This window comes from Mercenaria mercenaria, chromosome 13, assembly GCF_021730395.1.
Source record: "Mercenaria mercenaria strain notata chromosome 13, MADL_Memer_1, whole genome shotgun sequence".
In the NCBI taxonomy this organism is placed as follows: Eukaryota; Metazoa; Mollusca; class Bivalvia; order Venerida; family Veneridae; genus Mercenaria; species Mercenaria mercenaria.
In genome coordinates this window covers 35,901,008-35,923,556 of record NC_069373.1, presented here as the reverse complement: position 1 = coordinate 35,923,556, position 22,549 = coordinate 35,901,008, and the positions used below count along the sequence as shown (strand labels likewise).

The 22,549-nt window shown below is 33.3% G+C and overlaps 1 protein-coding gene across 1 annotated transcript in view; it reads left to right on the top strand.

Annotated features, from left to right (window-relative positions):
• Positions 1 to 843: 843 nt before the first annotated feature.
• Positions 844 to 22,549, top strand: part of LOC123529018 (uncharacterized) — a 69,475-nt gene continuing 47,769 nt past the window's right edge. Inside the window, exons 1-5 of the mRNA XM_053521550.1 lie at positions 844 to 1,070; positions 11,369 to 11,423; positions 14,542 to 14,615; positions 19,337 to 19,550; positions 20,900 to 21,122. Coding sequence (XP_053377525.1) covers positions 998 to 1,070; positions 11,369 to 11,423; positions 14,542 to 14,615; positions 19,337 to 19,550; positions 20,900 to 21,122 — 639 coding nt within the window. The 5' untranslated portion in view covers positions 844 to 997. The remainder of the gene's footprint in view (positions 1,071 to 11,368; positions 11,424 to 14,541; positions 14,616 to 19,336; positions 19,551 to 20,899; positions 21,123 to 22,549) is intronic.

Genomic DNA, 22,549 nt, shown 5'->3' with positions numbered 1-22,549 from the left:
ATTGTTTGAAGGTCTTAGATTTTCCCTGTTAATTATAGATTAAAAGTAAGCCTACTCAGAATATTTTTGTTTTGAATTTTGTTTAGACTGTTATCTATGGATTCTGGTAGAATAAGTGGGATTTTGGTCGAACAGCGACTTCCCTGAAACGTAATTCGCCTATGTCCCAATACCTTTTCATGTAAATCTAAGTGTCACTTTGAACAACATACAGGACAATCCCAATATTGGGTCTAATTTTATAGCTTATTTCACTGTGGGACAATTGGAATATAGAGTTGTGTAGAACCACACGTTTACTTTGTTATTTATGCAGCATCGATATTTATATGGAGTTCCGTTACATATTTTTGTACTTATTTATTATTTGTTATGCAGGGCTTCAGTAGGCCTCTATGTTTTATAGGTCTATAGGGGTGGTAGTAAAGGAGCTTTTAAATTTTTGAAGTATCTAGAATCACATCAATGCTATGATCCAAAATGCGTATTTCACAGTAAATATCACCACAATCCTTCTGTCCCTAACCCCATCCAAATTCAAAGACTTGCTCATCCAAATTTCCATTTTTTTTAATTTAAATACAGGTGAAAATCTCCAGACAGTGAAACTAATTAGTGTTTCCCAGGTTGCAGATCGATCTGAGTATTCTACCTTGGACTGGAACCTCAATTAAAAGATTAAAGGAAAGAAATGGTCGCTTATTGCTTGTTATGCATGGTCCATTATATCGTTCAATACCATGTTATTGGACAGGTATTGTACCGCCGGCACGATAGCCTGTACGCTATAAATAAATGTCTTTTAACACCTAGGCCAGAACTCTACTTGACAATGATCTGAAATCGATCATTAAATCGCTTCCATCGTCCCGCAGCGGAAATTTCATAGCGAAAAAGCCTGACTTACAACGAAACACGATATTGGCAGCCTTGATATAAATATTGTGGATTAAAAAAAAAACTATATTTACTAATTATTTGTTTGTGTGTTGTTAAAATGGGAACAACTTTTCGAAATGTTGCGTCAACAGTGTGTCTGATTTGTGTTTTGTTTGTTATATTTACGATCGGTAAGTGTTGTCAATTTATTATAGCCTTATGAATGTTTTTATCGTCTTTATTACGTATTCGTGAATGGAAATTATTTGATTGTTAACAGCCTTGATTTCTTTTTCTCCGTTTTTATCATTGTATACATTTGTATACTGTACAACAGGAAACAAGGATTTTATTAGTTGTGATAATATCTTGAATTTAGTCCTAGCTCTTACTGGACGAAGTTTTTTTCTAGATTTTTATGTTCTTATATTCATGTTTTTTTTTTAATTAAATGTATTGTAGAAGTCCCAATATAATGGCAAACCCCCATTCATTATGCTCATACTTGGCATCACGTTGACATCCAGATCTTCATCATCTCGTATTTTCTATTTATCATGATATTTTCTATTTGTAATTGTAATAAAAGTAAAATAAAACAACAAAAAGAACAGAAAATATACTTTTATAACTGAAAATTGAGTAAATTGTTACGTATTTCAAAGCAGTTTTATGGTAAAAACAAGAAGAAATGCTTAAAGTTACTCAGTGCAAAGAACAGGATACCCAAATAGACAGGAATATTCCCGTTAATAGCTGCGCAAAAGGATTACTAGTATTGCCCTCAAATTCTGCAGTCAGACAAAGAGAGAAAGCCTTCTAGTGTATACGGTATTTTGTTCAAAGTTTGATTTAAGTTTTGTATTTGACAGTTTGATTTTGATTCTATTTATCAAGCTGAGCTCCAGTCACCAGCCATAGAACAGCATTTTTTTATATCCATCAGTGAATGAAACTGTACTAACCCTCTTCATGTGATTATTCTGTTTAACGCTTAAAAACGTCTATTATGCTAACTCGCGGAAAAGAAATTTTTGGAAAAGGCTTTAAAATACTAGTTTCGCGGAAAATGTTGTTGGTAAAGGTGTTTTTTTTACAAACTAACCTCACGGAATAGAATTTGCTGGTAAATGTTTTTAAAATACTAATCTCGCGAAAAGAATTTGTTTGCAAAGCTTTTTAAATACTAACTTGGTGGAAAAGAATATCCTTGTAAAAAAAAACTTTTAAAATACTAATCTTGCGGGGGGGGATGTTGATAAAGACTTTCAAAATGCTTATCTTGCTGAAAAGAATTTGTAGGTAGCTTTTAAAATACTAACCTGGCGGAAAAGAATTTGTTGATAAATGATTTTAAAATACTTTCCTCTCGGGGAAGAATATGCCTATATAGCTTAAATGGCATTTACCTCGAGAAAAGAAGTCGTCGGCAAAGTTTTCGTGTTATAATTTATCATATCTGATTCAATAATATTATGGTGTTTCTTTTGTGATACTTGAAACGTGAAGGTTGTCTCCTGTGCACGTTTAGCTCGTGCTGTCATTCACGTCATACAAACTTCGCAGCGCGCATTTATAAAACTAAATGTTATTATGTTTTGAAGCCGATTACAAACTCTTCAAGAACCTTTTCTCTTCCAAATTAAAAGTTAATACATTAAAATCAGTATAGACTTTTGGTCAAAAGTAGGCGTTTCTCAAAAGTTTTTACTGAAACGTTATTAGATTCAAGATCAAATAGTAGTCAGTTATTTCGGTATTGGGAAGTAACAAAAGTTTGACTGGGTAGGCAAAGGCTCTAGAGTTTCACGCTTGACACCACCATACGTACGTTTTGAACAACGTCGACGAGTCACCCACTTCGGTGTTTTGTAACGTGAACATCAACCTAACGTTACTGGTCAGTTAGGTTTTTTTCTTACGCTTGAACGATGTAATCTGAATTCTACATGGTACGATTTTGGTTGTAACTATCATTTCGTCACAAACGTTTTTTAAGCTGACTCAGTCGCTTCGAAACTGAAGCGCAACATGACCATGCTTTAGTTGAATACTGTTTTAGATTGTTTCCTTAATTTTTAATCTCGCGTCTCTGAAATTCTACATTTTTAGGCTTTCAACACTACCGTGTTGTAACTAAAATTCTTTATGGTTTTCCCTTACTTTTTGTATCTTGGCTTACTTGAAATTCTACAGTATGGTCTTTTATTTAATTTCGTGTCGTTATTGAATTCCCATATTAAACAGCGCTTCTATTCAGGATCGTTTCGTCACTGAAATTCTACATTTTGTGTTTTAACTGACCACCGTGTTTTGAATAAAATTCTACATTATACCATTGCCGCCCTTTAATAGCCTAGTGTTTCGTCGCTGAAATTCTATATAATATTCTTTCATTCGATACAGTTTTGTAACAAAACTATTTCTTCGTTTGTAAAATATTTATATAACTACATGTATGTGAACTGAAATTCTATATTGTGGTGCTTTCTGTGCCATAAATTGATTTAATATTATACTAAGACCTGTTTTATGTTCTAGAGTGCAGATGTTGTATAACACGTTTTCTATTTTGTCGTCACCGAAATTTGAATTAGACAATTGTGCTGTAATCCAACGCCTTCTTTATGAAGCTTTGATAGAAAGAAGTTTCGTTATTGAATCTCTACACTATTATGTTTAACTGACTACCAAGTAGTAGTTAAAATGCTAAAATACAGGCGTTATTTTTTGTGTCTTGTACGTAATCCAACGTTATGCTGCTTTAATTTACTATAGTGTCACCATTGGAATTTCTACACTACGATGTTGACTACATTTTCGTAACAATGATTCTACATTATTGAGATTTCCTCTGTTTACTTTTGTCTTCTCAAAAATGTTCTGCTATGGTAATTTAAATGACATCACTGAATTTCTACAATGTGTTACATTGATTAACTAACGTACTGTATCTACATTTTATGGCATCAATTTGCTTCTCTTGTTGTGATAGAAATTCTACATTATGATATTGTTTTGAAACCGATCGTCTACATTGCCACCGGCTTCTAATTCACTGAATTTCAACATTACTTGTACAAGTAAATAGTGCAAATTGAAAACTACATTTCATCACCTTGTCTCATTGCATTGCTGTATCAAAATGCATTCATGTATCTGCACTGTAGAGATAAAGGTATGTTTTGATATCAAATAAAACGCTTTTTTTGTAGAAATGTCGACTGAAATCTGCTAGCATTATCATGTTTAGTAGAAATGTTTTGCTCAACAGTTTTAGAAATATATTAATTTCATGTTGCTTTTAATATCGACTATTCAAGATTGAACAACATTATTGCAACCGACTTAATCTTACCGTGACTATTTGATAAACGACATTGTGTCTGATATCATTAGTCCTCCACCTCTGATTCATGTGGGGAAGTTGGCAGTTACTTGCGGAGAACAGGTTTGTACTGGTACAGAATCCAGGAACACTGGTTAGGTTAACTGCCTGCCGTTACATGACTGAAATACTGTTGAAAAACGGCGTTAAACCCAAAACAAACAAAACAAAAGACTTAATCTTATGACTGCTGAAATATCGGATGGTCGTTTTTCATTCTTCCGTCCAGTCATTGCCCTGGTAACGGATTAACAAAGTACTTGGCCTCTTTAAGTCACATTCGGGTACATTGACGTTAGTATTAGTTCTCAGCTCTTGTAGATCTCAAATTGAAGTTATTTCAATTGTTATTGTTGTAAGTGTAAACAGGATTTCAGATTAAAAAAAATATATATCACTCGCTTAAAATGACAGTAACATTTTACTTGGCCGAGATGATAGAAACATTTTACTTGACCAAGTTGTGTACAACCAGGATCCAATTATTTTATTGCTTATTTATAATAATGTCTGGCACGCATAGATCAGGTAAGCACGATCTTGAAAAATACGAAAGAAAAAAAACGTTTTCTGTTTTAGTTACACCGGTCAAGAAAATGTAACATGAAGACACCTCTTTTAATGGACGGAAGGAATTTTTTTAGTTTTTCGTATATTATTTTACCTCAATCTACTCCTCTCATACATTTCTTCCAAAAGTCGTTCAAAACGTTCCCAATCATAACTTGAAAAATATTGCTATAAAGTCAATTCAAGCGTACTCATATTTCAATATATAAAAATCCTTGCAGCAATATCTGTAATCTATAAATTTATATTTTCTAATGGAAGGGACGGTATGGTTTTCAATAACGACATGGTAACCGGTGCCATAAATGGAACTTTTGCATCCGGTTTGAAATTGATTGTTGTCGCAAATCGATGCCAATGTTTGATTGCGCTTAGCAAAGTCAATCATAAATTTTAATTGTATAAGGTAATGGGTGGTATAGTGCGTAGAAGTATGTTAGACAAACATCGTGTATTGAAAGGAAGTATTGAAAGCTAGATCTATTGGTATTCTATACTAGTTTTAGCACTCAACATAGTCCACAGGACAAAACTGGTATAGACAAGCCCCGGATATTCCTCGGGTTTCGTAATCGGAAATGAAGTCTTACGGGCAGCTGACAATAGCGTATAAATGTCTGTTTCTTCTTACACATATATTAATGAAGAAGACGTCTCTGCACTTGCTTTGTTTACATAATATAAAACCAAAATGGGTCATCCTTTGTATTAATAAAGACTTCTCTTCACTTGAATTGTCCGGGAAATATAAAACCAAAATGGGCCACCCTTTGTTGGTTAACATATTCTATTTCCTTTCATTGAAAGCATACACAAAAAGGGTAATAATTATTGCTCATATGGTGTAACTTAACACCTTTTTTACAAAGGTGAATCAAACACATTGGTGTAAGAATACGTGTGATTTGTGAAGATAAATTTCCTTCTGGTGTAATCAAATACCCAAGAGTTTCCAAAGTGTTTTATCAGTGACGTTTGTTGCTTCCGACGAGCCTAGGAGTTCAGCAGAGTAATGACTCCAGTGGCTCCAGTGGTGTTCATAATCAGTATTGCCTGAACAATATCGAAACGATTAAAAATAAAATAATTGCGCCGCGCCATGAGAAAACCAACATAGTGCGTTTGCGACCAGCATTGATCCACACCATCCGCGCAGTTTGGCACAGTCTGGTCAGGATCCATGCTGTTCGCTTTCAAAGCCTATTGCAATAAGAGAAACCATTAGCGAACAGCATGGCTCCTTACCAGACTGCGCGGAAGCGCAGGCTGGTCTGGATCCATGCTGGTCGCAAACGCACTATGTTTGTTTTCGCATGGTGCGGCTCTAATAAATTTGAAGATTAGTTTCTGAATATCCGGTTCAGGAGAATGTATTAATTTGCTCATAATTCAACAGTCTATCAACTCATAATCTAATATATATCAGACAATTAAAACTGGTCAAATCAGTTTCGTGCATCATAACATAACTGTTTCAATGGTACATTAGCAGCTTTATGATACACAATTACCTCCATTTCTTATTACTTACATTGGAAGAGTAACTTTATGAACCATGTATATCGATTGTATTCGTGTAGCACCCATTACAACACTGCATGTAAAATGAATAAGCCTAACACAGCGAAACAGCTATGCGACTCAAAAATATAAGTAGCATAATATTTATTTCGCTGATTGCAAAATGGTGCCAATCAAAGAATCCCACATTAGATGGACAAGATGTATTTTTACAATAACTCAGCAACAAAATAAAAGAAACATTGCTGAAAGTAATTTACTGCCTTGGTATGAAAAAGTTAAAAACTGTTTTATGGGGTTCTTAACTTAGATTTTGGTAACCATTATTCTAAATTGAATTCTATTCATTTGTGAACTGTAACATGTTACACGAGATCTTTATTCATGGTTAAAGCTTAAAAACTCTTTAAGGTTTTATCGTTAAGTTTGCTTTAACATTTCATTTTCCTCTTGTTAAAATGTTTAAACGTACATCTCTGAACCACAGGTGATAAAGTACGTCTCTGAACCACAGGTGATAAAGCCATTTTCTTAAAAATGTAAGTTGCTAATAACGTATCTATTAACTGCTTTTCCTTGAATTGTCAAAACAGACCTACACGGCGAACTCTAAAACGGTGGTTTCCTTGTTGAACTATACAATAACTGTCTACCTTCCCGGTACACTTTATCAATATCAGTGCAACCTTATGAACAGCGTTGAGGGCAGCCGTTCTTCCTGGGCGAACTATGAAATAGTCTGTGTTTTCCTACATACATTTGTACTTTAATTTCAGAGAATTTTGTTTGCTATTTGAACTGCATTGCATTTTCCTGGTGGTCTGTTTTATGGCTGTGTACTTTTAGGTGACCTTATAATTTACAGGATGTCTTCTTCCGTGTGTGTCTCTGTATGAAACAGCGTCTACCTTGGTGAACAGTCTCTCCGTCTCTCCGTCTCTAAACTCTCCCTCGGCGTTGATCTCTAGTTTCTTCATGAATTTTAAGTATCCATAAGCTGTGAACTGGGGGAACTGTTTGTTGTGAATTTAATTTACATTTCATGTTGAAATGTTAAACAAGTTTTCCACTGGCTCAATCAAACCGAGCCTGCAACATTTTATTTTTTGTCGTGTTGGGCAGCCTGTGGAGTTTCCGCGTTTTTATTTTATTACCACAGTAGCGTTACATTTGTACCGCATGGCGGCCGTAAAATGTCTCCACGTACATTCAATCAGAGTTGTTACATTTCGATCTTTTCAGATTGTTAAACACGACTTTTATGTTGTATAATAGTTAACTTTTATGTTGTATTATAGGTACTTTTTTCAGTTTTTCAGCTTTACATTTCGGCTTGGGTGGTTCCAATACTCCCGCTTTAACAGCTTTGGGTATTGTTTAATCACCCTAGGAATTGGTGCCTGCTTTTTAATTTTGTCTTTTGGCAGTTTCTTTGATATGCAAGCTCGATAACCACAGATCCCCTTTCTAAATTTCATTTGTCATTTTCCACGGTGAATTTCTTTTTTTATCAGTTTGTTATTCCACGGGGACCAATATTACATACGTTTAATTCAGTCGTCCCGCATAGTGATCTACTGTTTTCATCATGTTACAGATTTTATTGTTTATTAAAGTCTCATCAAAGTACACAAATCAATATTAAAAACATGATAAAATTCTATATATACATGTACTTTGCCGCTCTTTAGTAGAGTTATAAGAGACTACTAAAAACATAATACTATCACAGTTTACAATAATTACTACACATTTAAAATAACAGTGATTCAAATTAAAATTTATTTAACATACGGTATATATGCATATATGTATACATCAATACATGCATGCATATAGATTTATGTATTTATACATTACCTTGGAATTACAATAAAAAAGCGGGATTTGGTACGTAATAACTATTACACAAAATGTACTAAATGTTATTGATAGTATGGCCAAAGCTATATTATATAATAGGATTTAAAATTATACATTTACTACAGGCAGAAAAAAAAAGTACCGAGTTTATTCATTCGTTTGCCAAATGGAATTAATTTAGAAAGGATATCTAACTACTCTACTATCACTATATACCGGCCATTCACATTTTAGAACAGGAGCATGCGTCTTGCAGGTGCAGACGTCTCTGTTAAATATAAATATTATCCTATACTTGAATATTAAAAGTCCAAAAGGGGCCATAATTCAATCAAAGCAATGTAGAGTTCCAGTATTTACTGTGTCAGTTTTTAATAGTGAAAAATTGTTCCAAGTTTAAAACAATAGCTTTGGCGAAATGGAGAAAAGTTTACCTAGAGGCAAAAACTTTACCAAGAAATTTTAACAAGTGTTGCAAGTTTTCAACATATTCAAAATTATAGCTTTGACAGATTAAGGAAAACTTAAAACATAAAATTAAAGACCCATGAATAAAACTTAGTTTTGAGTATATAAAAAAAAAAGATGTTACATCTAAATCCTAGTTTCCTAATTAACATACAGTACTTATCATTGTAAGGGACCTATTTTAATATATGTATACATGTACATCAACTACAAGGATAAAACATTCCAGTTTTCTACAATATTAAAAAGACTTATTTCTACAGTATAAAACAGCTTATTAGTGGTGAGATAACATTATCTATACAAATGTGAGTTTCTTAATTGTAAAATATCATAGCAGGCTTTGGCACAGCATCTAATTAACATATTGTTGTTACAAGATGTTATCCTACACTGTTAGCTCCATTGTGAACTCAGTATCAATGGTCATGGTTGTTTGTAGTTAAACTTTTTAATTTATGATTAAGTACATAAGTACATGTATATTACGGTTTACAATGTAGAATTCAAATTCACAGCTTCCTGTTGGTGAAAACTAAAGTGTGAAATTGTATGTACTTTCCCTCAGTTTTACACATTAAGATCACCTTGTAGATTGTAAAGTCGATATGTTTTTGTGGTAGTCATAGGGTTGCTAAGAAACTGTCGGATATTTTTGCATTATTGCGTTGTACATTCTGTCACTACATTTTTATAACTGGAGTTTTTTTGTTATGTATAAGATAATCAAACGTGTGCAGCAAATGTGTGTACCGATACAGTTCATAACATAGCCACCTTTCAACTTTTAATACTGAATCCATTGGCAGTCAGCTAGGTTTAACCACCAACCTTCAATAAGTTTGGTTTCCTATTTTTATCAGTGAAAGTGTTGGAGCAGTGTTTATAAAAAGAATTCAAATTGCAAGAATTCTTATTGTGAAATTGACCAGGAAATAATAATTTTATTTTTATTACGGTGTACAAATTAATATATTACTTAAGTTCCCATGATATATTCTGGCATGCATCCATTGCAAAATAATACCAAAAGGGCAATTATTGACCTGCAATATGGTTTCAACATTATCAACAAATGACATTTAGAACCAATGCTACTCGGAGACAAAAGGAATGGAAACCAACGGGTTATTTGAATCCAATTTTTCATGACTGCTTTAATTCTAGCTTTTGACAGTCTGCAGCTACGTGGGTCTTTTAATATACCTCAGTAAAATTTCAAAATATAAATTGCACATTGTAGCGATAACTTCACGACGAGAAAAAGTAAATGTTTCTATAAAAATGATACAATATAAATATATATCATATTTTGAATTTTGATGGAGGCTAGTCGAAACTGTTTGGTCTTGCTTATCTAAAATGAAACGAATATTTAACTTAACGTCCTTTGCTAGGATGAGTCAAATTGTTATTGTATGACAGATTTTGAATACCCGTGCTTTATAATTTCTCAATAATTGAAACGCCGTGCGGCTTCATGTAAATTGATATTGTTTATAAAGCATTACTTCGTGTACCGATCGGAATTGGAAATCCATCTAACAATTTTAGTACGAAGTAATGGACCTGCTTTCAGAGACTGTCCGTAGTTGGAATCTTCGTGTCGATGTATTGATTGTTGTTAACCCTACAACATCTCATAACGTTACACTGTCTCTATGGAGCCCCTGGCAGGCAAACGTAATCAAATTATGAAATTTCAGAAGTACAAAATACCATTTTCTGGTACAAAATGAGTAAGGTATACGAGTTGCAAAATCGGTCATAAATATTTGTACTAGAAAATAGAATAAAATGTCGTCGATGTTTGAATCGATTAGATAATAAAGAATATGGATGTATTGTGAAGCTCATTTTGTACATGTATTCCTCAATCACCCATTAATGCTTTTGGAATCCCCTGTCATTGTACATGATTTGGATGGGGTATTGTCCGATCAAGTTTATTTTTTAACCATTCTTTCGGCAGTAAATGTTTTGGTTAACTGATAGCTCAGAGCCCGATATATATTCATGTCTGTTACTTAGCACTTTAGATATATTCCCTCAAAATAATTAAGTTTGTTACATTTGTTTAATCAATTACCGGCATGCTTTGTGTACTGCAGTGAACATCTTTTGTGATTTTGTTATATTGGTGTAAATGCAAGGGCCAGAAACGGCTTTAATACAGTATGAAGTTATATATCACATTAATATGCTGACGCAGCTGTAGTGTAATGGTTGCCTAGCGACAAATATGTTAAACAACAAACAATTGTTACTTGGAATAGTAAGTGGGTATGACACAAATTGTCAACGTAAAAATAGAGCATGTTTTCCATTATTTTCATTGCATTCGTTTTTGCTGAAATCACATGACAGGTCTATTCTTTACATTTTGGTAGCAGTTTGATCATGAAATAGTTTCAATATGATTTTTTCATGATTAAAACTTAGGTCATACACCGTCAATAACAAGTGAAAATATTTTCTTACATCAAACATGATCCCAAATTTTTGTTGTTGATTTATATTCAGCACTAAAAATGTTCTTCAATGCTGTTTTTGCTCTGGTAAGGGTCAAATATATCGAGCTTTGATTCTCATATGTAGATTACCGACGCGAAAATAACGGAATCTTCTCAATGTTGCTATTATAGTGTATTTATTTACTAATTTACTTTATAATTGCAGGTCAAGATGACGCTGAAAAATTTAATTCTGGAGTTCAGAAGAGTAAAATTCATAAGTAAGTATATATATGATATTGTGATATGTTTGGTCTGTGTATTTAGGTCTATGCCGATTTTCGACAGAATGTTAACATAAAACTCCGGTCAGTTTACTCAGTTAAAGTTCTTAGATCGTGTACGTGTATTGTTTTAGCAGTTACCTGAACTTCCTTGCTTGAATCAAATAATATTAAGAGGAAATAATTAAGTAGATTAGAAACTGGTAGATTCAAACACTAAAGATCGCAGAACATCAACTGCTCTTTTTGTGACGTTGCAAAAATCGAATCTAAAGAACTTGTTTGTTTTCACGATAGTTTTGAAAAAAAAAAAAAAAACAAACAACGCATTATTTGATGGTGCGTGAGTCTGTCTGTTTGCCCGTGATATTACGTGTCCTTAGCAGTCAAGGTGTATTGATTTTAAACTTGGCATATATGTAGGTTGCGATGTCACAATATGAAGTCCGGAGCATAACTTGATAACCGTTCAAGGCATTGATTTCAGTTTTGGTAATTAGGTAGGTTGCGATCAGACAATGTGCAGCTTTTATTTTCTATAATTCAAAAATTCTATATACTCAAAGTCTAATACAAATGTATAAAAATTATCTCAAATTCTGGAAAAGAACAAAACGGTGTCAGAATGCAGACATTTACGCCGGAATAATAGTCTTTTTACATGTCACTTTAAAAAAAAAGGTTTTATGGAAACATATTTGAATTAACATTAATTTTCCGGAAAAACTTAGCTAGTTACGTAATTTGAATTTTGCGAAGTTTTAAAATGGAATTATTTTGAAATAAGTAAGATTATGTAATCATGTGATTCGAGTTTGTTGGATTTTTTTTTTATATTTTTGATGTTATTACCAATGAGCTTACAATTTTAAAGGTATTAATAGAGTAATAAAAAATGCGTTTGAATACTTACTTTGTATTAACAATACTGGCATTAAAAGTGATAGCTGTGTATTGTATTCATATATTCGTGGTAACTTAGGTTTAATACGTATTAAAGTTCGTATTCGAAGTAGAACAGAAATATCTCTCTATGAATTTTCATATGACAAAATTAAAACAAAGATTATTTTCATTGTGTGCTAAAAGCCTGTCAAAAAATAAATAACAAATGCATGTTTAAACTTCTCAAGAAACAATTGATTTTTTGCCAACATATTTGATTTTCTCCTTTTTTGCATACTTTTAAAATAGTAGAATATTTAGGAAACTTGAAGTCAGCAATGTTATAATTTTACAGTGATTCACAAAAATGTGATAAAATGTTTTTCTTGTATAATATATTTCAACAGCATTTGTTTTTATCATTGGATTCTTTTTTATAATGGATTTTTCCATTTATAAATTCATTACATTGATGTGTATTCTTTAATATCATTTCTTGAGATGGGATGAGGTCATTAATTTAATGAATTTACTTCATTTTGACTAGCCCGAAGTTCAGTTGACACCCGTTTACATAGACTTCTTCAGTGAAAATTGCTGAAAAGCAATTTCCTTATTTTCAAAGTTATGATCAAAAGCTAGATGATAGTCTGTTAGTATTTGAACTTTTTTTAACATTGATTTTGACAATTGTCTTTTCATTTTTTGAAAACCTTTTTACTGGTATATTACCGCAGCACTGCGATGTGCGATGCATAAAAATGGTGTCCTTTTTTATCAGTATACATTGCCACTCCTATACGGAATTATAAGAGAAAACAGTATTGAAACGTATAATAATACATGAAACTGAAACAATTATTATCTAAAAGGCTGAAAATATCTTTGAAAACTGCCATAAAATGAAAAGTTTAAGAAGTTGAAGCTGGAAATAAGTACTAATGCACGCTAGTTAAGAAATAGTAGTATGAAGACTGTATCTTTGAGTTGTGGGTCAGAGGACAATTTCATTTTCGTTATACACTCTTCTACCATGGTATACAAATATTTATGATATTAAATATTCATGACTCTGTGTTCTAGTTCCTGTTTACACGTGTAAAAAGTAATTATAAAATTTATTTCACCGATATAACCAATGTCACGGTTTTCATTAAATTTGTACAATATATCATTTCCAATAATTTTTAATTGAATTCGGGGTCAACAGAGTTCGATGGTCAATGACTTTACTATGTCAACAAATTGCTTACTTCCCCCGTTTGCCAACTCGGAACTTTATAACAACATTTTAAAAATAATGCACTATTGATTCTAGTTTCCTTTTGTTTTGGTTCTACCCCCGTTGCTATGGTTAATTTTTCACGTCAGTAGTGTTATTGTCAGGTAGATTATCTCTATACAGTATGAGTGAAATTCACTCAGTATAAATTTACCTTTTTATATGTCTGGTCCAATATTTGACATTAGACTACGGCGCAGGGACAGATGCCATTTGTTCAATATCTCGGACATGCGAGAGTACTTCATCCTATCGTATAAATGTTTTGAGCTTTCCTACAAAAATTGACGAATATACATGTTTATTTTTAACAATGTCCCAATCCTTTTGACGAAGTGGTGACTTTATATCTATTATGTCATCCTTATTATATGCTCCCGGCTGAGGGGTCTCCGTCAAATATTTGTAGGTTCTTGTGAACCAATACAAGACTGCAACTGCAAGTAAGATTATCAAAGATAATATTTATTTCGAATCATGTAAGTCCTTATGGAATGATAAACATATGGCAAGTGCCACGATGCATTCAATAACAAAACAATAGAATGATAATATACAATGCTATTATGATTACTAAAGATATGCAACTATTTAAAATGTCAAATTACAATGATATCTTATTGAGGAAGACCTAAGTTAAAATAGTAATCAATAACTAACCTGCAAGTAAGATTATCAAAGATAATATTTATTTCGTATCATGTATGTATGTCCTAAGGGCATAGCGGTTAGCATGGATAAGTAGAGGGGAATATAATAGGATTAACGGGATAATTGTAAGGGTGATGTATAGACCAAATAAGAAGTAAAGGGAATATTGTATGATGAATATATATATCTTAAAGCTGTCATTTTACGATATAAAGGAATGTACATATAATGAAAAACAACAACCACTTTATTCATTTTATTTATATGTATTATAATGTTACCCTATGACACTTTCAGAACTGGCAGACGACCTGACGGAAGCGCGTGCAAGTGCCCAGCGTGCATGACTGGGAAAGACTGCTCTGAGTCAGGTATGTAAAATTATGTTTCTTTTATATCCTTATTTCGTTTTTTTGTAATATTTACAAAATAAGTAACATCCCTAAAGCTCATTTAACACAAAGAAAACTAAAATCATACAAACTTCGATTTAAAAGACCATTACACTATAACGAAATATCCGTTAAATTACGGGGTTTTTTTTACTGCGATCACAGACTTATATGCTAGAACTCTATCTTCAAGCTGTACTTATACAAAATTGCCTTTCGATTAACCCTCTCCATACATATACATATGAACGCAAGCGCATACACTCGCACATACAGTATTTGCCATGTGACGTGTGTGTGTGTGTGTGTGTGTGTGTGTGTGCGTGTATGTGTGCGTGTGATTCTGTGTTATTCTATTTCTATGTTATTATCTTAATTTACTCCTATAAATGAATCGGAGAAAGGTATAAGCGCTATTTGATCTTCGTTATTACTTTGTAATTGTAGTGCTTTATAGATGTCGTTTAATTCTTGACCTTACTTTCATTTATATGAAAAAAATTTTTAATATTGACATTCCATTATTTCCTCTCCATTGGCTGATTCTAAGAATCTATAATTTAAAGCGAATATTTCAACGATGGTATGAAAACTTACTCAGTAGTATTTAAAGTTCTTATAAGAAGACATAGTTTTATCATTTATTATTCAAAATAAATGATAAAATGCTAAATTTAATCAAACATGAAAAAATGAAAATTTATTTCTGTTGTGATGTTACGAAACACTTAACTGAATGACTAGCTGGCCAATAGTCAAAACTGTTAACCCGCCATCTTGCGAACCTCGGGCAATAGTTTTGGCTATTGACATGTGAGCCATTAATTAAATGTATAATCCCTTGAGGCCAAAGATTCAATAGTTGTTTATTGTTATAAAATATCATCCGGTAGTAAAAACCACTTTAATATTGGCAGACACGAACATCATTATATATAGTCTTTTTAACACAATAACAAAGAAAGGGAAACAGTCATATCTAAGATATAATAGTTTGCAGCTGAAATCTAATACTGTCAATATGACAATTAAGGTATATTCGTATTTAAAGGTCCAATACTAAGGAAAGTGAACATTTTAATTTCTTTTAAAAAGCACAGAAACTATTTCATTTTATTGGAAAATGAAAGTTGGTATGTAGAAATTCCAAATAAATCGCAGTATATGTACAATTATTTTTCTATGAAGTATGAAGAAAGTTAAAAAGACCTGGGGGGTCATTCTGTCGATTCATTGAAATTTCAACATAATACACATATATTTCTTTGAGTTCCAAAGACCTTCTGTAAATTTTGACCTGCCAATCTTCATTATTTAGTGTCTTGCAGAAGTCTATGCACTGGCTATGAAAAAAATTGCCAACTCACTTTCCCTAAGTAATGGACCTTTAAACATAATTATGAATAAATGCTAAATATAGTTTATGTCAACATAAACTTAACATTTTAAACTATTATGCATTAGGTTTAAAAAGTAAGCATGGCGTTTAATTGTAAATGTACATGTATATCACTTTACCATTAAAGGTAGTTCTGCACGTTTGAATCGAATTATTTTTCTACAGTGTAGAATTTGATTAAACATTTTTTTCTCAAAACTTCACAGAATATACCTAGAAAATTCAGTAATTAAAAAGGATAGGGTCGTGCAATTGATTTTTTGCTAGGCTGATTTGAGAACACTGGACCTTACGCAATTTTTTATAATGGGAATCTATGGGAAAATCATATCTTTCATAACATTTTCGCGAATAGAACTTTTTCTGCAATGTAGATATTGATGAAACTTCTCACATTTGTAAATAAACATATGGCCTATAATGTGGCGAAATAAAATTTATAGGTCCATGTGCTTATTTTTGAGATCTTTGACAATGATTAAAATGAACCGAGTATTTCACGCTAAGTTTGAGACATTATTTTGAATTATTTAACGTTTCATATGTTTAATTTCAAGTATAGTAGCAGTGCCATTTTAATAAATTTACTCACAGGTTGTCATTGATTTATAAAATGATTTTCATTTCCATACGCCAAATCCAGGCTTTATACCACGTTTTCCGGATAAATGACGTTACGCCATCACTTCCGGTTTATCAAACGAGCAGAACTACCTTAGTTTATATATTTAGTAAAGTTAAATACATTTGATGAGGATTTTTTACCTCTGAAGTAGATATCTTAAAATACTTTATTGAAAGATGGTCATTGAATATCTTTAAATAGCATATCAAAATGTTTTACAACAACTCGTTTACACATATCAAGTTATTTTCTGATGTAATCCAGTTGGCAGTTCTGTCTTATATACAACTTGGATAAACAAACAAAAACTTGAATATGGCATAAGTAACATTTTTGACCAGTGGAAATGATTTATTTATATATCATAAAACATTTGTTAATAGCCTAGTAGAATAACAATTTAAATAAAACCCTAAGCATCTGTTACACATTGTTGTATTATTAAAGAAAACGATGTATTCTAAAATTGTCATATTATTGGCAAGTTGGCGAAAAGTCGGTCAGTAGGCCTAAGTTGATCTACTGAATATCTTTACCCACAGTTGCCCGTCCAGTCTTGGTGCCCATATGGGTGCCGCCCCCTCCAAAAAAAATATAAAATGAAATGAAAAAATTAAAAACACTGTTTTAAGCCTAAAACGAAAAAAAATAATTGAATTTTGTTTTCCCTATTATACTCTTATATGGAAAAGGTACTTGTGTTGCCGTAACGCTATGGAGGTTTACAACCAACATGTCCAGTCCAGTAACAGCTGAGGCTAGCTTGCTGCAATTTACACATCATGCATTTATAAAATAGTAAAACAATCTTGTTCTGCCTAGTAAACAGCTTAAAACAACTTACATTTAAATTCAAACAAGCCAAATTGTCTAGGCACTTGCAAAATAACAGTGACGATCGGCCATTTTGTTTCAAAACGAAAGTAGAAAACCTATTCCGTTTTTGGCGTCTTAGAATTTAAATGTAAGTTATTCAAGGTTGTATACTAGGTAGAATAGGATTGTTTTCTGTTTTCTAAATGTCCAATGTGTAAATGGCAGCAGGGTAGCTTGCATTGGTACTGAACTGGACATTTTGGTTGTTCCACAGCGTGTCCTAGTAAACCTCCATAGCGTTACGGCAACACAAGCACCTTTTCCATATAAGAGTATATACAGGGAAAAAAATTCAATTTTTTTTTCGTTTTAGGCTTAAAACAGTGTTTTTAAACTTTTTTTTTTTTTTTGGAGGGGGCGGCACCCATATGGGCACCAAGACTGGATGGGCATCTGTGTCTTTACTGTCATTTTACGGGTAAGCGTGTTTATGACTTCGCAAAAATCACAAAATATTCCCCTTTTTCCCCCCAAATATTTGACATATCCATAGTTGTTTAAACTCTAAGAAAAAAAATAAAATTCAAGTAAATTCTACGGTCCATAAGTTAGAAACCAGGTAGGGAATAGAAGATTATATACATAATTAGACTGTTTGTTCGTACCGAAACTAGAATTATACTCAAACAACAATTAAATTTGTTAGGGTAAAAAAGTTTACACAATAGTCTCTGAACTGAAATATAAAACAAGGTCATTATGATTTTTAAGAAAAAAAAAACACAAGCAATACAAATAGCCTCAACACTCGCTCTATTTACCTTCATACCATATTTGACATACGTATAGAAACTGTTTCAGAAATTATTGATTACTACTTTTTATATCGTTTCATTTTGATCGTATTCAAACATACCCTGTAAAGTTTTATGGATTCTTGACTGCTGTTTCTAATAATGCATCTTTGACGCAAGACATTATTTCAATCAACTATCTGACAAAGCCTCTTACCGTAACTTCTGTGCGATCAATTGGTCGTTTTTGTCTTGATGACGGCGCTATTAGTGTAAACAGCTTTGAATCAGGGGTCTATATTGCCATGGCTACGAACCTTGGTCCTAGCTTAGGAAAGATTGTGCGTTAAAATAATTGATCAATCAGACATTCTTTAATGTCTTTTAAAGAATCAGGCCGGGTATATAACAATTAACAATACTGGCCCTAATATCTAGACAAGTTGTAACGTTGACCTCTTACCACGAAGCAAAACTTGATCTTAGACATTTTATGACAACAAATTTCAATCTCCTCATTTCAAGGGAGACATATTGGTTTTCCTTTGCCGTTTGTCTGTTCGTTTGTCTGTTTGATCGTCCGAGTTAATATAAGCTTTTTAAAGCTTCTTGTCAAAATACCTGGCAAAATTGCAACAGAACAGGAGTGGTTGATATGAAGCCTAGTTGTGAATGTCGTCTCCACGGCCCAGCCGATTTAATTTTGTGGAGTTATTGTGCACTCCACACACCCCGCCCCGCACCCCCATACACCTTAACGTCAAATTCGAATAAAATGTTCCATACTTATTCTCCTTTACTATTGATTGAATTTAAACTAAGCTTGAAAGTATTAGTACAAATTACGCATTTTACGACTAAATGATTTATTCACTGATTTATGGCCCTTTGTTTACTATATATAAAGTTTTCAATGTATATGTTTCCCTTTATGAGTAAATTGACGTTCTATTTCTTAAAACAATCAGCCTTATAAAGATTAAATGCACGGGGAGACAGGTGTTTTCCCCCAAAACTGTCCATCTATGGTAGTGTATATTTTACAAAATCTTCCCTATTTTTGCAGTGGTAAACAGAGAACCAAGATTCAACAATAAGTTCACGTTCGTTGAAGTAAATGCTGAACATCATAGGTATGGCGTTCCTTTGTCATATAACTACACAACGTACCCAGGAGACGAACAGTGTCCGTGTGATGCATTTGAATACACGATTACAGATGTGGAAAATGTCATGGAACCAAGCGATCCGAACCGTTACAACCTTTTTGACATAGACAAGTACGCTATCTTAAATTCTTCTTGCTCCCACTTGCTTAATTGTACCGCTTAATTTTCTGGCATATGAACATTCTATATCCATTTGAGCCGTGCCATGGGAAAACCAACGGTTTCTCTAATTGCTATAGGCTTTGAAAGCGGACAGCATGGATCCTGACCAGACTGCGCGGATGCGCAGGCTGGTCTGGATCCATGCTGGTCGCAAAACCACTATGTTGGTTTTCCCATGGCACGGCTCATTTTTCAGTGATATTGAATTTGTAAGATTGAATCACTGGATACTAACAAAGTTGAAAAAAAAGATACAAGGTGGAAATGTAGCTAATTCAGGAATCTGTTTATTATAAAGTTGCAAATAAAAGAGACTTTTATTTTTCTAACTATCATAGATTGCACGAGGCGGATGTACGTATCTATAACAATTGCATGTCCAGTATTGAGATTTATTAGGCTGGTAGGAGGGTGCTTGACAAAACCTTAGAGATATCTGGGATAATTACAGATATTGTTTGTTTTGATTGCCCGCTTAGTTCAGTAGGTAGAGCGTTGGTCTACGGATCGCGGGGTCGTGAGTTCGATCTCGGGCAGGGCGTATGTTCTCTGTGACGATTTGATAAACGACATTGTGTCTGAAGTTATCCGCCTCTGATTCATGTGGGGAAATTGGCAGTTACTTGCGGAGAACAGGTTTGTACTGGTACAGAATCCAGGAACACTGGTTAGGTTAACTGCCCGCAGTTACATGACAAATACTTTTGAAAAACGGCGTTAAACCCAAAACAAACAAACACTGAATACGGAATATATCAAATCAAAATCAAATCGGAATATATCTCACTGAGATATGAGACATTTATGATATATCCACGATCGCAGAACATGAGTGAAAGTTTGAAAATGGTCTCACATTCATAAACGAAAATGACGTCAGACGTCATACGGCGTTGTACAGACACACTTGACATAAAGTTTCATTTCATTTCATTATTTGCAGCATAATAGAATTCTCCTTATTGTTATTTGAAATGAGAAAGGATAACTACAGTTCTCAGCCCGTTTTACGCGAAGAGTTATTACTACACAGTGTATAAGTAGACCGACAAACCTACATCGCTCGTGTGACTGGCAGGGATTTGTGCATACATCTTACTAATAATTCCTGTACTTCACATAAAAAAGACAAACTAAAACGCTTATCCATTATCCAAGTTTAAAATATTAAACAAAGAGTTACGTGGTCAAGAGATTTGATAAGACTGTATCTGGTTTAAGAAAATATTAGTTTCAGATGTGTGCTAAATTATACATTAAAGGTTAGCATTTTATTAGAGAATGTTTTAAAATTTCAGCAAGAATGGCAAAATTCGTCTAGCAAATGACCGGGTTTCCGACATCTCTTCATCTGACCTATATCGCTTGACAATACTGGTCAGAAATGTGAAGAGGAACTTTTCAGACCATACAATGATTACAGTTGCTCGTGAGAAACCGAAGCATGATAGCCTGTACTCATTCGGAGCAGACGACAGCAATGGGAACGGTTATGTTTTTGAACATAGCATACATAAGAGGGTAAGACTTAATACGGAATATTAGTTTTCTTCCTTTATATTTGAAATCATCCTGTGTGACTTTTGTTCCTTAAGTGAGCTTTTAAATAGAATGTAAAAAAGGCTAGTGTTACCTGTACTCAAAAGGTCCAGTTTGCCATTAAATCAAAACACTTACTGATGCTTCGTTGGTATTTGTATTTGTCGTAATTGATTCTCAAAGCAAACCGTGCTGTTTAGAAAACAATGATAAAACATCTAAGCTAAAGACATGAAATCACATATGAAATTTGGTGTATAAAATAAATGAGCCGTACCATGAGAAAACCAACATAGTGGCTTTGCGACCAGCATGGATCCAGATCCGCGCAGTCTGGTCAGGATCCATGCTGTTCGCTAACGGTTTCTCTAATTGTAATAGGCTTTGAAAGCGAACAACATGGATTCTGACCAGACTGCGCGGAGCCACTATGTTGGTTTTCTCATGGCACGGCTCAAATAATCATCTTATTAAGCATTTAAGGATATGTCATGAAAAAAGAAACATTTTGAAACTGTGTCATAGTTTTTATACGCAGAAGAACTTTTTTCTCATTTATAAGAAAATGCAGTTAATATTTAAGGGCAGAATGTTATGTTATCGTGCGTTAATTGTAGAATTAAATTATCTTGCCTGGTCGAAAACATGGCAAAAATCGCACGCATTGAATAAAGTCTCGAAGGGTTTTCAAGTTAAATTTGTGTGTTAAAGATGGGGTTTATACATGCATGAACATCAAAGGAATTACTTCAATCCTTATCATACCAACTGAATATGTTTAATGGTTTTGCTCTGAGCATAAAATAAACTGAAAAAAACACTTTTTTTTCAAATTTTGAATTGAAACAGGAAATGAGTGCTCACATTTAATTTTTTCCTTCAGAAATAAGAAAGGTATCATCGTTTTTCTAATATTATTGCTATTGGTTGCTTATTATTATTGCGTTTGTTTGTAATCTTATTCATAGTTGTAAGCAATAGCCCTTATAGGTGACTTCTCCAAAAGTCTGTTGCATTCATGGTTCTTTATCTTGCCTGGAGTAAAGCACCAATAAACGGGACTCCTACACCGATATTAGTATTTCTTATTTGGAGGCGCATGTGCTCGAAGTCAGGACCCTATTTTCTCAATCAGACAGCGGTACCACTGCAACACTGCATCCGCTATACATTGATTTCGGCATTTTTGCAACGCCGAAATCGCGTATGAATTCAAAAATGATAAACAAGGGTTCATCCATCAAAGTGCGAACGTCTCGGTTAAAATTGCTTGAGTTAGTAGATATTTGAAACTTCTGACAAATCCAGGACATGCGCAAGCGATACTTGGATGATTTGCCAGCCATCTTTAGATAGAACTGCCAAAAGGAGAAAACAACGGGTTGTACTTCCTAGTACTTACATTTATT